This window comes from Spizellomyces punctatus (genome assembly GCF_000182565.1).
Source record: "Spizellomyces punctatus DAOM BR117 chromosome Unknown supercont1.10, whole genome shotgun sequence".
Taxonomy (NCBI): domain Eukaryota; kingdom Fungi; phylum Chytridiomycota; class Chytridiomycetes; order Spizellomycetales; family Spizellomycetaceae; genus Spizellomyces; species Spizellomyces punctatus.
Window position 1 is genome coordinate 344,023 of NW_015971546.1, and position 14,411 is coordinate 358,433.

At 47.8% G+C, this 14,411-nt stretch overlaps 4 protein-coding genes across 4 annotated transcripts in view; all 4 read right to left on the reverse strand.

The window, feature by feature from the left end:
• Window positions 1–68: 68 nt before the first annotated feature.
• SPPG_09314 (uncharacterized protein) lies at window positions 69–4,714 on the reverse strand (the record flags this gene model as incomplete). The annotated part of the gene is made up of 8 exons (XM_016757473.1): window positions 69–943; window positions 1,006–1,860; window positions 1,922–2,135; window positions 2,204–2,380; window positions 2,450–3,117; window positions 3,190–3,473; window positions 3,547–3,632; window positions 3,710–4,714. The coding sequence occupies 8 exons, from the start codon at window positions 4,712–4,714 to the stop codon at window positions 69–71; spliced, it is 4,164 nt and encodes a 1,387-aa protein (XP_016606908.1).
• An 846-nt stretch (window positions 4,715–5,560) lies between these two features.
• Window positions 5,561–6,157, reverse strand: SPPG_09315 (dynein beta chain, ciliary; the record flags this gene model as incomplete). The annotated part of the gene is made up of 1 exon (XM_016757474.1): window positions 5,561–6,157. One exon carries the CDS (start codon window positions 6,155–6,157, stop codon window positions 5,561–5,563), a length of 597 nt encoding a protein of 198 aa, XP_016606909.1.
• Window positions 6,158–6,176: 19 nt separating this feature from the next.
• On the reverse strand, window positions 6,177–13,340 carry SPPG_09316 (uncharacterized protein; the record flags this gene model as incomplete). The annotated part of the gene is made up of 1 exon (XM_016757475.1): window positions 6,177–13,340. The coding sequence occupies one exon, from the start codon at window positions 13,338–13,340 to the stop codon at window positions 6,177–6,179; it is 7,164 nt and encodes a 2,387-aa protein (XP_016606910.1).
• A 17-nt stretch (window positions 13,341–13,357) lies between these two features.
• The window catches only part of SPPG_09317 (dynein beta chain, flagellar outer arm), a gene marked incomplete at its 3' end in the record, with an annotated part of 6,245 nt that continues 5,191 nt past the window's right edge, over window positions 13,358–14,411 (reverse strand). The window contains exon 7 of the mRNA XM_016757476.1: window positions 13,358–14,353. Coding sequence (XP_016606911.1) covers window positions 13,358–14,353 — 996 coding nt within the window. The remainder of the gene's footprint in view (window positions 14,354–14,411) is intronic.

Genomic DNA, 14,411 nt, shown 5'->3' on the forward strand with positions numbered 1-14,411 from the left:
ACGAACAATCTTAGAACAAGCAACATTATTCAGCGCCTGGGGCGCATGTAACGATTACTATTTTATCCTTAATCAGTCCGCTTTCCATCATTCTTTTCGACCTTCCCTACCGCCTCTTCCATGGTTTGCTCCACATTCTCCTCCAATCCTTGCATAAATTCCTCAAACCCTTCCAACGAAGCGCCCGTCTGTGTCGCCATCTCCTTCTTGGTTGCAGCGTCCAAAACTCTCTGGCTGGCTCTAACCCAAGCAGCTGGCCCAAACCGACTCTTGTTTGCGCTCCAAAATACGTCCCAGTATGCGTCTCGCAGTAAAAACAAGAATTGGAGGAATCGCATTACGAGCCAGATGATAAAGAGTGCCAAGAGACCATTTGCAGGGGACACATTTTCGGTTCGTGCTTCCTCCGCGATAACATCTCCAAGGTTTGCCTGACATACTCCATCCTTCTCTAGCAAGCACTCTCCAAGACCCACAGCATTGGTCCGAATCAGAGCTGACAGAGCCCAATAGGTGGGATTCAAATATTGAAACCAAGCAATCACATCATAGACGCTCGTGTCCCCCTTCTTGATCCATATCCCACTGGCAATGGCCAATACCGCCTGCGAAAAGAAGGCAATACTCCGCGCTTCAGGTCTTCCCAGTCTGGTGCAATAAACAAGTGTGAATAGCGTTGTTGTGCAGTTGTAATAGACGACAAAGAGTGTCATGGCTGTCCCAATTCGGAGGGAATCTGGATTGCACCCCAGTAAGAAGTATGCAGATATGACGGCGAGGAAACCTTCGACAGTTGCCATAGCAGTTTCGTAAATTAGACGATGGAGAAAGAAGGAAAGGGGATCGACGGTGCCATTTTGAGAGTCGTAGTTGTAGATATCCCGGTCTTCATAGTAGTCGAAGGAGATGTGAATGTTTTTCAAGGCAGGGAGACCCACGCAGGCTGTAAAATAAAAGTCAGAATCAAAGGACATCTGAGTAAAGAATGCACAAGAGAAAGCGTACCCAAAGCCAACCCTTTGGTCTGTAGGACAATCGACAAAGCATCATCGCCAGGCCGTCTCTGCAATAAAGCCAATATCCATACTCCACATCCAGATATAATCGTCATATTCAATTTACGCGGCACCGGCTTTGTCAACCACCACCTGGAAGTAAGAATCAGCATCTGCTTAAATGCGCCCGGTCGGTGCGGGTCCCGCCGTTTCTTCCAGGTTTTTCCTGTAGATATTTGAACTGCCTCCACGGAGAGAGACGGTGCTATTGTAGTTGTCGGGATTATAGTGTGCACAGTTTTGGTTAGGCGGGCTGTTCCACTCTCGAGTCTGTCCATAGAGTCTGGGCGACGGAGGGGGATTAACGAGCCTGACCCGAGTTCGGTTGTAAAAAAAGCACTCGTGCCTTGACCTCTCTCGCCAAGCACTGCATCTGGGCCCGTAGCAATGCCCGTCCCTGCGTCAGCATCAACAGGATCATCTATATGTGCCTCCACATCACCAGCACCGTCCAAGTTCCACTGCGCACAAGCCCATGCAGCGTCACGGAGTGCAATCGCGCCTGCAACATCTAGAATCAAATCTGCCGGATTGGTCACTGCATCTTCCTTTTCATCTTCCTCTGCCGTACGAAGACATCCTGATGAAGTATTGCGCGTAGCGAGTGCGTTTCGCAACTTGGTAAAGTGGGCAACGGACTCGTTTGGCGATCCGGAAAAGAGAAGACGACCGTATGTGAGGACGGTGACTTGAGAGAAAAGTTGGAACATCTCGGTACGGGGTTGGTGGATAGAGCAGATTACTGTGTAGCCTTGTAAAGCAAGTTGCGAGAGGGCATTGCCGACGTCAAGGGACGATTTCGCATCTGAATTAACCAACATTAGTCAAACAAAGCCCTTCACTGACACCAATGAAAGATCGCCCACCTAATCCTGAGGTAGGCTCATCTAAAAACAAGATACTGGGCCTCCTCAACAAAGCCACAGCTATTGACAGCCTCCTCATCTGGCCTCCGGATATACCTCCCTTATTACTTTCTGGACGCTGAATCAAGACATCAGCGCAGGGCGCAAGATTCAAAAGATCGAGGAGGCGATTGATGCGACGGACTCTATCCTGGTGCGTTTTTGTTGTTGGTAACTAAGCAGCGGCAATATAGAGCTTCAGTCAAGGAACATCTCGATATGATGGAGAAGTCGCTGGAATACCTCTAGCATCGCATTGAACATCATCACTTCACGAACAGTTAAACCGTAGTACGGTGCATCGTGTTGTGCAACAAATCCTGTCATTGAACGGAAAGTGGTTGCGTTGAACTCCGCAAGAGGTTTTCCGGCCAGATATATTTTGTCCTGAGTCGTGGTTGCCATTAAACGGCGGTTCAACTGTTACAAAAGTCAAGCATTAACATGCGAATCTGGTAACAGGAAAGGCGACGTGTTCACGTCACACACCAAAGAAAGCAGCGTCGTCTTTCCCGCACCACTAGGGCCCATGATAGCAGTCACAGTCCCAGGTTCACATTTGAAAGAAACCGAATCCAACAAACGTTTTCCTTCGGGCACATCTCCAGCGCGGTAAGTCAAATTCCTACACTCCAAGACGACAGGTTTAGGTCTCTCCTCTTGGCTCATAGTCTTATATTTTGACATGGCCTCCGCATTTCCCAATTGCATCGCCTTGCTCATCTCTGTTTCACTTTTGTATACCGCAGCGAAAATGCCGTACAATCGTTGTCGTAGTATTAAACCACCAAGAAGGAGACCAAGTTCCCAAAGCACTATGCAACCAATTAAACCAAGGGCGACAGAGAGCTCCGCCGCACTCAGTGCCGAAGCCTGAGCTTTCGCCTCGGTTATGCCAGTCATGGAATAGATGGGAGCATACTCGTATCCTTGGGTGTCCCAGAAATCGCAATAGGAGGAAAGGGGATGACTGGCCTCCGATAATGGAGTATAATTGCCTGAGGTTTGGGTGGAGGGGTTTGGAAATCGGAGGATGGGGAAGGCTGTGGTGTTACTGGTTGATTGGAGCCAGATGGGGAGATCAGACGTTGTATTCGTGCCGGTAATAAAGACCCGAATGTAATCTCGAAGGGCAGTTGTCACTTGTTTGGAAGGGGCTTTGTGAAGAAGAAAATGGCACTGCTTCAGAACCATAAGATGCCGTAGCAACAAACCTACAGCAAACGTACCATCGTCTGGCATTTTCATCACAAACGACAAATCCGTCGTATGACAGGCCATATCTTTACAGATGTTGCCCAGTGCATCCTCCGGTCCACCCAACCAAGGCGCCTCAAAGACGTACGACCAAACCTCCGCTGCACTTGACCGCACTGACTGCCTCTGGGGACATAAAAACACCCAATCGGTCGTCATTCGAGTTAGAATCGGTTTCCTGTTGGCAAGGAAGTCTTCAGAATCTCCACCGTACATATGTTGACATTCGCCATCATTGGGTGCATAAAGGGCATTTCTGGATACGTAGGCGGCATAATTTTGATGAGTTTTATGGTTGTGATAAACCACACGAACCCGGTCAGGCTTACACAATGACGTTAAAGAGAGGTGTACTGAGGTCACCGGAAAGGCCCTGCTCGAGGAATAGGTATGTTTCGTTGGATACCCCTCCAATCTACAGATGATGGGGTGAGATTGAGACACCCATGATCTAAAACAGATATGGACTTTGGCCATGCATCATTTACTTACGATGGCCTTAACTCCAATCATATGCACCTCTTGGCTCAATATCTCAAATGGATTCGCTATAACGTCTACACCATCTATAATGGGTGGCATCGTCTTGAACGCGATGTCCGACATTCTCTTCTCTTCCTCCTGCACATGCCCATCCTTTGCGTTCAAAACCTCGCGCATCGAAGCCTCCTGCAAGCACGTTCGATTGGCACAGCCAAGCCGGCCAGCAACCTTCTGTGCATCTATTTGAGCTTGTCTTGTTGATGACAAGGCCAGAGCTGGTGGACTCATTAGAATCATCTTGGAGGCGAAATGTCGAGTAGAAGGGTGCGATCGGTGAATGAGAATAGATTGCGCTCCGGCGGATTGACCCATAAGTGTCAAATCGCTTGAATTACCACCAAATGCTGCAATATTGATGGATACCCATTGGAGAGCAAGCCGTTGATCCAGAATGCCAAAGTTTCTCGGATAAGTCGATGGAAGCGTAGGATCTACACCAGTCATATCAAAGAACCCAAAAACTCCCAGCCGGTAGTTGAACGATACAACGATAACATTTAAAGCTTTAGCAAGTTCGGAGGCATCATAAACGCCCATTCCGGCACCTCCAATCTCAAATGATCCGCCATGAAAGAACACAAGCACAGGCAAACCGCCCACCGCAAACTGGGATGGATCATCTATCGGAGTGAACACATTCATAAACAGACAGTCCTCAGAGATACGATCAGGACACAGAACCGTTTGACAAATCTGTGGGCAACTTTCTCGTAGGTTGAAGGCATCGATCGTTGTTGCATTGTTGAGGAGAACGGCTGGTTCCCATCTCTGGGCGACAGCAAAGCGAATTCCGAGAAAGTCGAACGTGCCTTGTTGATTTGCTCTGCCCCGGATTGCGGTACCGGATGGGATGGTAATTGTAGTCGTCGTTCCATATGTCGCTGCAAAACAATTGGCCATCAGGATCAGCCAGATTGCCATTCGAAGACATTTAGACCGTAGTTTGATGACCATCGTCCTGTCGTCCCATACACAATGATTGAAGATTGTTTCTGTACTGATGCAATTGACAGGATACTTCAAGCAAATCTGCAGTAACTTCGGTTTACCCTCTCATGCCGTGGTCGCTTCCTGAATCCCGCTGGACCGGTTCCTCGCCCGAAACCATCCATATCGGACACCCTCACCATTTCCAAAGTAATTTTCGTTACCGCTGAATAACAGACTCCGGTCATTCATGCCTGAAGCGTCAAAGGATCTGCTGTCACAGGCGCACCGTTTCCCCCTTATTTCCTGCTAGTAACAAAGCCTGGTCAAAGTGGATTCGAGTCATACGGTACTGTAGTCTCGCCGCATGTATAATATCAGAAATGCGATGCTTTGATACAGATGCGGCTGGATGATTTTTCAGGGTCAAAAGTGATATTATCACGTCGTGTTTCCAACTAACGTTAATTTCGATGGCACCGTGCAAATGTGGTCATTTCAAGGACGGTGCTGCCACATTGACTGTTATGACTGGATTTAAAATGATTGAAAATATGGATGACTTTCTGATTGTTCCCGATCTGCGAGTGTTTAAGTTACTAGTGATCGGTCGATAGTGGTAGGGATCAATTTGGGATGCCATCCGGTCTTCGCCAATTTGCTATATGATTACCAACAGATTACAGAGAGATATGATTGAACGAGATACTTCCAGTGGAACTACCATCCCGTGGCCATATTTATAATACCCTGTAGTATATTATCAGAAATCAAACATCCTATGTCCTTTCGGCTATGTACAATCCACAAGCATCACCCTGTTTATCACAGACCTCTCCACCCAACGACTTCCAAGCGAGCAAACTAACACCACTAATCTGGGCCACACAACAAGCAAACTCCGCCCAAGATCCATTTCTGTGGTCTTTCCTTTGTCTTGAGGTTGAACGTCCAAATGAACGTTGGCCCTCTTTGCCTTGTCCTATACACAGGACATTCATATACTCCTTTCGTGTCCTTCTTGTCAATGGGGATTGCCTTGATGTATATAACCGGCATAGCAGGCGTAAGCTCTTTCAGCAAACTCTCCTGGATCAGTCCAGTGTTCGTGTCCCATCGAGCTCCTTCCATAAAGAGTCCATGGATATAGGCACCCTCCCGAGGTGCACCAGAGAACTCTTCTTTAGACTTTTTGGTCACGTCCACAGAGAGAATCATTCGGTCCAGCGGCCATTCGTTCTTCCGTGCGGTGGTTTGCATGATGGCGGTTAGGAAAGATTGTGGGTTGAAGAGACCAGAGAGCCATACTACGGATGGTAGCTGGAATTCTGACACCCAGCTCTCGAGTTCTTTGATACGCTGGAGAAGATCAGCGTACCATGCCGCCAAGCCTTGAAGGGACTGATATGCTAGCTTATCCCATGATACATGGACAGCATTCATGAACAGAGAGTTCATTAGGGCTTCCATATTTTCAGTGATTGTCAGATCACCCTTGAGACCAAGTGGAGTTCACGAATGGACCGTCGAATTTCGGTGGTAAGCATGACATTCGATCGCACTCTTGAAGAGCTACCGAAATATATGGTGTGCGCTCTTCCACCTTCGCCATGAGCTCCGCTACGTTGAATGGATCTGGAAGTGAGCCAAGGATATCCTCGATGACTTGGCCTACTTTTTCTTCCTTGCTTGTCGCCGAACCACCAGATGTGTCACGAGGTTGCATTTCCAGGATCGTACGGAACAAGGTATCGGCACTTTTCGTCAACACACCAATTTCGGCGTTTGGATGCAGACCGTACAGGTAAGGACTCTCGGATGGCAGGTTCTCATCAATGTAGCGATGGTAATCTTTATGATCCGACGTCGGTGGCATGAGGAATCCAGGTGCAAGCTCGAAACTGCCTTCAAACATATCAGGCTGAATATATACATCCAGATACGCAGAGCAAAGTCGTCGGTCCCAGTCATCTGAAATGTGCCCACCGTACATGATGTCTCCAAACATGTACCGAAGATCCGTCCATGGAACTTTTGCAAAAGTCTCGAGATAGTTATATAACACGTCGACTGAGATGGTCAGATCACCCGTGCTGAAGGGATAAGGTCGGTTCCATCCTTGTGTACCAAACTTTCGTCGTTCAAGGATAGCAGCGTGGAAGTAGCAAAGAGCAAAAAGAATGCCTCGGAATTCTGCATCCTTAGAGCATCGTTCCAAAGACTCTTGTGTGAAATTGTCGAGAGCTCTGTGGATGTTAGCTTGCATTCCTGTTGGAGGCTCGTTGGTAATCTTGATGGAAGCTTGGAGAATGGCGGTCGGGATAATGTGATAGGCGGGGTCGCCGGCTGGCTCAGCAGACAGGAATACCCTGAAATCGGGATGAGATCCAGTTGACAGTGCCTCGAGCTTCTTCTCCAAAACGGGTAGCCACTTTGCTACCAAATGAATGTTTTCCAACATGACCCATCCACCCTGTTTGTAGGCCAAGTCCAACTTCTGTTCAGCAATCACTTCTTGTCCTTGACCGAGAGACACATAGTGGTAGTTTCCATTGTCTTCTGCAACTCCAAGTGTACGTCCAAGGGCTTCTACTTCTTTGACGGGATCGACACCAGGTGAGAGGATGAAGAAGATGGGTGTGGCAGGGCCAGATTCTTCGAAAGACCGTGGAAGCGGCACCCGGGAAGTGTTAATGTACTTTGATCCCATCTTTTGAGAAATGAAATTCCGAACCGCATACGTCATTCGATCTGGTCGCAAACAACGAAGAATGCAGAGCTTTTGCAGTGGAGTTTTGTTCTTCCATTCTTGCGGCAGTTTTTCGTTTTCAGGTACCTCCAGCTCACAATACTTCTTCCATTGTTTCGATCCGCCCTCAATATCTGACGACAAAGATTTGAATACCTCCATGTTGGACACAGCCTTGACCATTCCCCATGAGCTATCGCTCAGCCAGTCAAATGGGCTTTTCACGTTCACAGCACGAGGACCGCGTAAAAGGAAATCCAACTCAGGAAGATCCATGTCGCCTTGACTGATGAGGATTTGGAAAGTCATCTGCGCCAGGAAAATAAGCTTATCCCTCTCGAACAATCCTCTCGTGGTGTAAATAAACACCATATGGGTAATAGAGTCAATCAAAGAGTTGACACGTTCTTTAATGTCGTCGCTCTTATCAGCCCGGAAAATAGCATTTTGGAAAACCACCTTGTATGCGTTGAGCGAATACTGGTACATCGGATGAATTTGCCACAAATCGTTAAGTAAAAAGTAGAGTAGGGATGAACGGCCAGCCACAGGACGGTACAGCTCACGAGTTTCGTTAATCTTCTTTTCCGTCTTTTTGGCCTCTTCAACCTTCTGCTCAATATCTGTAGCAGTGCTCTTTGTAATCTCAAGGTTCTCAACCAAGGCAGTGTCCCCAAGGAAGTTACCCTGTGCCGCAGACAATCGAGATAGCAATGCATCTTCAAGCTCAGTTAATTTGATCTTGAACTCATTCTGTTGCTTGGTTAGCTCAGCTTTTGTTTTCTCCAAATCTGGTCGCTCGACGTTGACCACATCAGCTAGCAACTGGTCTTCAAGACCAGCTAATGTGACCGTGAAATTGATAAGAGTCGTCTGGGCTTGAATCTCCGGTGGGTAATGGGGATTTGGAAGACGGGTTTGAAGAATGAGCTTGAATTTAGGGTCATATTCAACTTCCTTGTCTCCCATCTTAATATACCGCCCCTTTTTGATAGTCTCACGACCCAGCAAGGGATTAAGCACTGGATCGATGCTCTCCTGAATATCTTCTATGAGGACTGTGTCTCCAGATGAAACAGCCTTCTCAATAGCATCAAGGTATCCCCTCTGGCCTAAGCGAACGACTTTTAGTCCAGGACCCTCGCGAGTCTTGATCCAGGTAACACCTTGTAACTGAGGATCAATGATAAGTGGCCATCGTTTGCAACTAGTGACCATCGTCGCGTTTTCGACAGAGACTCGGTCATTCGGCAGTCCTTCGTTGTTCCACTTGGCAATTTCCGCACTCGACGTCAGAATATCCAAGGGGTCAAGTCCTTCAGAAAGTGAGATTCTGTACGGGTTGGATTCATCCTTGAGGAATTTGAACCAATAGTCTTGCAGTAGCTCCTCGCGATATCTTTTGCTAAAGCATCCCACATAGGACACAAACGCGGCAGACATTAAAACATCACCGGCTAGCGTCTTCTCTTGCTCCTTGAACTTTGCAACAGCTTCATTCCAACGCACATTCTCAGATGCTAAACCACCAACCAATCGGTTGGCCAGAACGATCGTTTCTTGGGTCGCTCGGGCTTCCTCTTCACACTTCAATTTGTCGGCCGTGGCCTTCTCAAACTGCGCTGTCAATTCCGCCAAGTTCCGATCCAACTCGGCGATTTTGCTTTGAATTTCTGCCAGACGCGCTTGAGACTCTTTAAGGGTTTCATTTGCCGCCTCAAGCGCCTTACGCTTGGGTTCTACATCTCGGTACACATGGTAATAGTTGACAATATTGACGACCCAAGAGCAGAGACCAGCTGCTGCAATAGACTTAGACTTCATAAAGTCTTCGTTGAAGTTGGGGTCAGAAAGGTAAGGAGCTAGTGCTTCCAGATTGGAGGAATCGATGTTTTCTTTGTCAAAGTTGATCAAATTGTCTAAGAAAGCGTCGACCTTTGCCATCATGTTCTTTGAGGCTTTCCAACTCCGATCTTTTGCAATCTTCCCGGGAGGACTCAGCAGGACCATGACGGCTGCTGCTACGTTTACGACCTCCTGTGAAGGAGAACCAAAGGACTTCAATTCCGTCAAGTTCGCTTTGTTTAGAGTATCCAAGGCACCCGCAGCGGCAGCTAGCGCCGGTTCAGCGGCAGCTAAATCTTTCTCAGCATCTGCCTGTTTTTCTTGCACCTCCTTGGTAATAGCATCAACTTTCTTCTCTTCCTGTGCGGCAATGGCTTTTTCTTTATTCACTTTCTCTGTATCAATGCCAACCCTTTCAATCAAGCGTTCAGCTTCTTCGTTCTTGGCTTTCAATTCAACTTCTTGAGAGGCAAGTTTGGCTTTCAAGTCGTCCACTTGGGCCGCCGTACTCTGCAACTTGGTCAACCCATTCTCTAACCGCTCCATACTTTTAGTCAATGCCCGCGCCTTGTGCTCTAACATCTCCTTGTACAGAGAAATCAGCGCTAAGAAGGATTTTGGTGTCGTGTAGTTGTACCGCTTTTCATTAATCAAGTACTTTCTAGAAACAGTGTTTACGCTCTGGTGAGCGTATGCCATAAACCTCGTCACAGAGTTTTTGAGATCATCCGGAACAAGGTCACTTGTCGCAATGAACCGAGTCGCGACAGACTGAAGAGCTTCCTCTGGCCACTCATGGAACCAGTCAATCATCGTACAATTAACAATGGCAGGGAACTTCCGACACCGAGAGCGTAGGGTGTTGCCGACCGGCGAGAAACAAAGGACCACTTTCAAGTTCCTTCGGACCAGTCTAATGAACAAATCCCAGCACACCTCCCGGGTATCGACCAGTCCCTGAGCCTTTGCTTCATTCCTCATGGCGTTGATAATCGTTTCCACTTCATCATCTGGGAATAGTCCGGGGATGTTACCGCTTGCCAGCATATCGTTGATGAGGACCAAAAATTTCTCATCAGCGATTTGGGAATCTGTCAACAAGAACATGATCTGTAGCTTCTTTATTCCAGTCTTGTTATACAGTCCTGCAAGATCAGTCTTCAAGTCCGTTACGGAGTACCCTTTCTTCAGGGTAATCTGGAAGACCTCCATCTGGCTGATGAATGCAGCCAAGCGTGCAAGTGACTGTTTTCCACTACCTCCAACACCGACCAAAAGAGCATTTCCACGAGGAGACTCTAGTATTCGGTTGATTCGGCATACATGACTCATCGCATCTTCGAAAAGCACCAAGTTTTGAGCAGCATTCACTTCATCATACTGCATTTGAGCTTCGTCCAACAGCTTCTTCAATGCACTCCATTCCTTGATTTGACCATATTTCGGGTCACCAATTCCACTGGCAAAGTGGGTAAAGATGACAGGCTCTGCATTAATCGCATTTTGATCCATGTCATCAAACGTCTTCTTCACAACTTCTTGCTGGAATTTTTGGAGTTGAGACCTGTCCGTTTCGTCCATTTTATCACCGTATGTCCTCATTGTCTCGTGTAGGAAGAGGCGAATAAGGTCAATTGGCTCGCGGAGCGTGTCCTTGCTCGCGAAAAGCAAGCCTTGAAAAATGTTGCTCAGATCTCGGAGATTGAAAATGTAGTGGAATTTGACGGCGGTCGGAAGGAATGTGGCTGCCACCTTCTTGTGAAGTAGAAGAGCAGCCGCTACCAGTTTCTCGCTCAGCCTTTGAATATTATTGGGGAAACCTTTAAGATGGCCTGTTAAAATCTGCAAGTAAATGCTCTGCAATGAATCAACGCCAGGGAAGTTGACGGCAAACGTCGCAAAGTGCCTCTGCAGACGTCCGTTTATGGTGAAGCTACCGGCTGTCGGGTTCATGCAGGCAACATACTGACAATTGTGAATTTCCTTCAGTGTTAGCTTGCTACGATCGTACCAGTGTTTGTAGTCAAGATATTGGCGGAGCAGTGTATGTGGAGATGCAGTGCCGTACTTGTCAACCTCTGGCATGTTCAGGTCATCCAGGAAATAGATAAGCTTCTTGGTTCCAGGCGGTCCGTAGTTTCTACCAGCCTTCTTTTCAAGTGGTTTTTCGAGAATGGCTTGCAAGGACCAAGCTGTGGTATAAAAGTTGAAGGGTACGTTTACAATCAACCTGTCTTCGCCGTACGAGTACAACTTGTCTTGCATTAACACCGTCTTTCCGCATCCGGCGTTTCCGACCAGAAGTACCGGTTTACCGTTATCGGCCAGGACATCTAGCATGTACCGTAGGCGGGTTGTTTCTGGGGTGTGCACCAAAACTGCACTAAGAGGCATTTCCGGGTCATACTGGTAGGTCGGGACGCGATCCGTCCACGGAACGAAGCGTTTTGTTTCGGTTTCCACATAGTAGTCAAAGACCGTCCCTTGCACTGGGAACTTTACAGTTTTGAATTCCGAATTCCACCATTTGCTGAACTCCACACGATAATCCACCATCTGATCTTGGAAAACACAACCCCCAAACGCCCAAACTGCGGCAAAGACAAAGTATATCTCAAACCATTCCTTATCGCACCCTTTCGGAGTGTTCTGCGGTGTCAACAGCCCTTCCAGGAGATTGCAGAGTGTCACGACCATGGAAAACTCCTCGACACTGGCCATCTTGAACCGTCCCGATCGACATGCATCCAAACAGATATTGACGTATCTATCGAAAAGCACGCTTAGATTAGACTTCTCGGCTGCATCTTCCCGCTTGTCCAACCAGGATTGCACAAAAGGATTCCATCCCAGATCAGTGGTATTAAGGTATAAGATACCGGCACGCGAAACGGTAGCGGGAGTAGCGTACTTCAAATCGCCAATCTCGAAGATTAACCTCATGTTTGGCTTAAGAGGAATACGTTCGTTAGATGCGAGGGTCAACATCTTATTGTCGTCCATGACCGTGTTCAGAGACTCAATCCAGTTCGGGTCAATGTCACCATCAAGGATCATCCATCGAGGGTCTGTACCAGGGGTCGAGGCCAGTTCACGCATGATGCTGGAAAATAGACCATCCTTCCATTCACGAGTTGCAGGATTGATACACCCAAAAAGATCATCAGTACTGACGGCTTTGGGGTTGAGGTCAGAGTACACGCATTTCTTCCCCATGTTGACGTAGGTCTTCGCAAGCATCTTCCAGATTTGCGATTTGCCCGTACCACCATTACCGATAATAAAGACACAGTGACGAACTGCTAGCAGCTCCTCCAGCTGCACAACTTTGAGCACAAATACTTCTTCTGCTTGCAGCCCGCTTTCAAGTGTCGCTTTTCGAATCTGGTCCTCGAGCTTCTCATCTCTTTTCCGTGCGACTTCTACCTTAGGGAACAAATCGCCAATGAGACCGTGGAATACCTGCAAATCATCGGAGACAATCTTTGGCAAGTTGAAATCACGTAGTGCACGCATAAGAACATGCTCCTCAGGAACATGAGGGTCGGCACGCTTCAAAGCACCGGCGACGACAAGGACGGACTTGATGGCACGCAAACCCCAATCGTAGTGGTCTTGTTTTGACAGCAACTCTTTGTTAAGTTTGTAAAGAGTATTGAACTTCCGCGCCAAGGAGCTGGCTTCCACGAAACCTTCAGCCATAAGCATGATTTCCATAATGAGCTCCAGGTTGGGCACTACCATCGAGCAAGGACGGAATAGAGCTTTGATATTCTCGGGGAGCTCGGTACGACCAGCGTATCCAGGGTTCATAGTAATGAAGGCACCAACAGTGGGTGTCAATCCAATCTCCTCTCCCTGGAAGATGAACCTCTTTTTCTTTGCTTTTAAGGCGTCTTGAATGGATTTCACCTGAGTGGCAATGACAGACAGCACCTCAACAGAGATACGGTTGAACTCATCGAAGCAGCCCCATGCACCAGATTGCGCAAGACCCTTGAAGATGTTACCGACAGACTTGTAGTCCATCTGCTCGGAACAATTGAAGACGTAAACCATGATACCTAGAGCCTTTCCTAAATCTTTTGTGGTTTCGGTTTTTCCCGTACAGCAGGTCCAGCTGGCGCACCACCCATGATCAGGTGCAGAGATTGGGTGAGAGTAATGTAACAACGATCTGTGAGCGATGTGACAACGAGACGAGGCGTATTGCCAAGGTACTCGTAGTTGTAGCGGAACATGGCATCACAAATGTTGATCAAACAATCGTTCTGATCTTCATCCCATCGGAGACGTAGTTGTGACTGCCATGAGAACACTTGCGCACTGTCCGCCTTCTCGGAAATGAGCTTTGCAACGATATCACGAGCATGGACATCGAGCGTACACACTGTCATAATCATCTGACGACTCAATTTGGTCAACTCCCCTTGAATGAGAGTGATCAAGGCAGTCAGTTGATTGACTTGCTTTTTGTAGTAGTCTTTGAGGGAATTTTCATAGCCTTCTTCCAATCGACTAAACGCCACATTGACTTCCGTCGTCCACCAGATCTGTGTGCCAGCCAAGGTGATCTGAGCAGGATAATCAAATATCCACTGCTCACGAGGTTTCTCTTCGTATGCCGAGACAGCCTCTCCAAGAAGTTGTCGAAGCGTTCGTCTCATCATATCCACCAACCGGTTCAGCCACACTTCAACTGGACCAGTACATTCACAGGGCTCGACAAACTGCACATATTCGTCTTCCCTAGAGTACATTCCAATTGCCGTTTTGGTGATCTCCCCGTTAGGCCCTTTTTCAAATTCCAGCTGAGCAACACTATCAAATAGCTTTCCAAGGTGAACCGCCACCGCTTGTGGCATATTGCCCTTCGCCAAGATGTCCAACAAGTCCGATGCCGACACAAAGTAGAAACGGGGAAAGGCGAGTCGCTTGGTTTCGAGATATTCCGCCAAAGATTTTTCGCACAGAGCCAACTGACCCTGCAGATTTTCAAGCTTCTCGAAGAGACCTTCTTTTGTACATGCTTCGACGCAATTCGGGGTCTTAGATGCTTCCTTCATGAGGTCCTTGTACGCGGAATCGATAGAGTCAAACCGCCGTGAGTCCTCGGGGAGCTGAGCACGA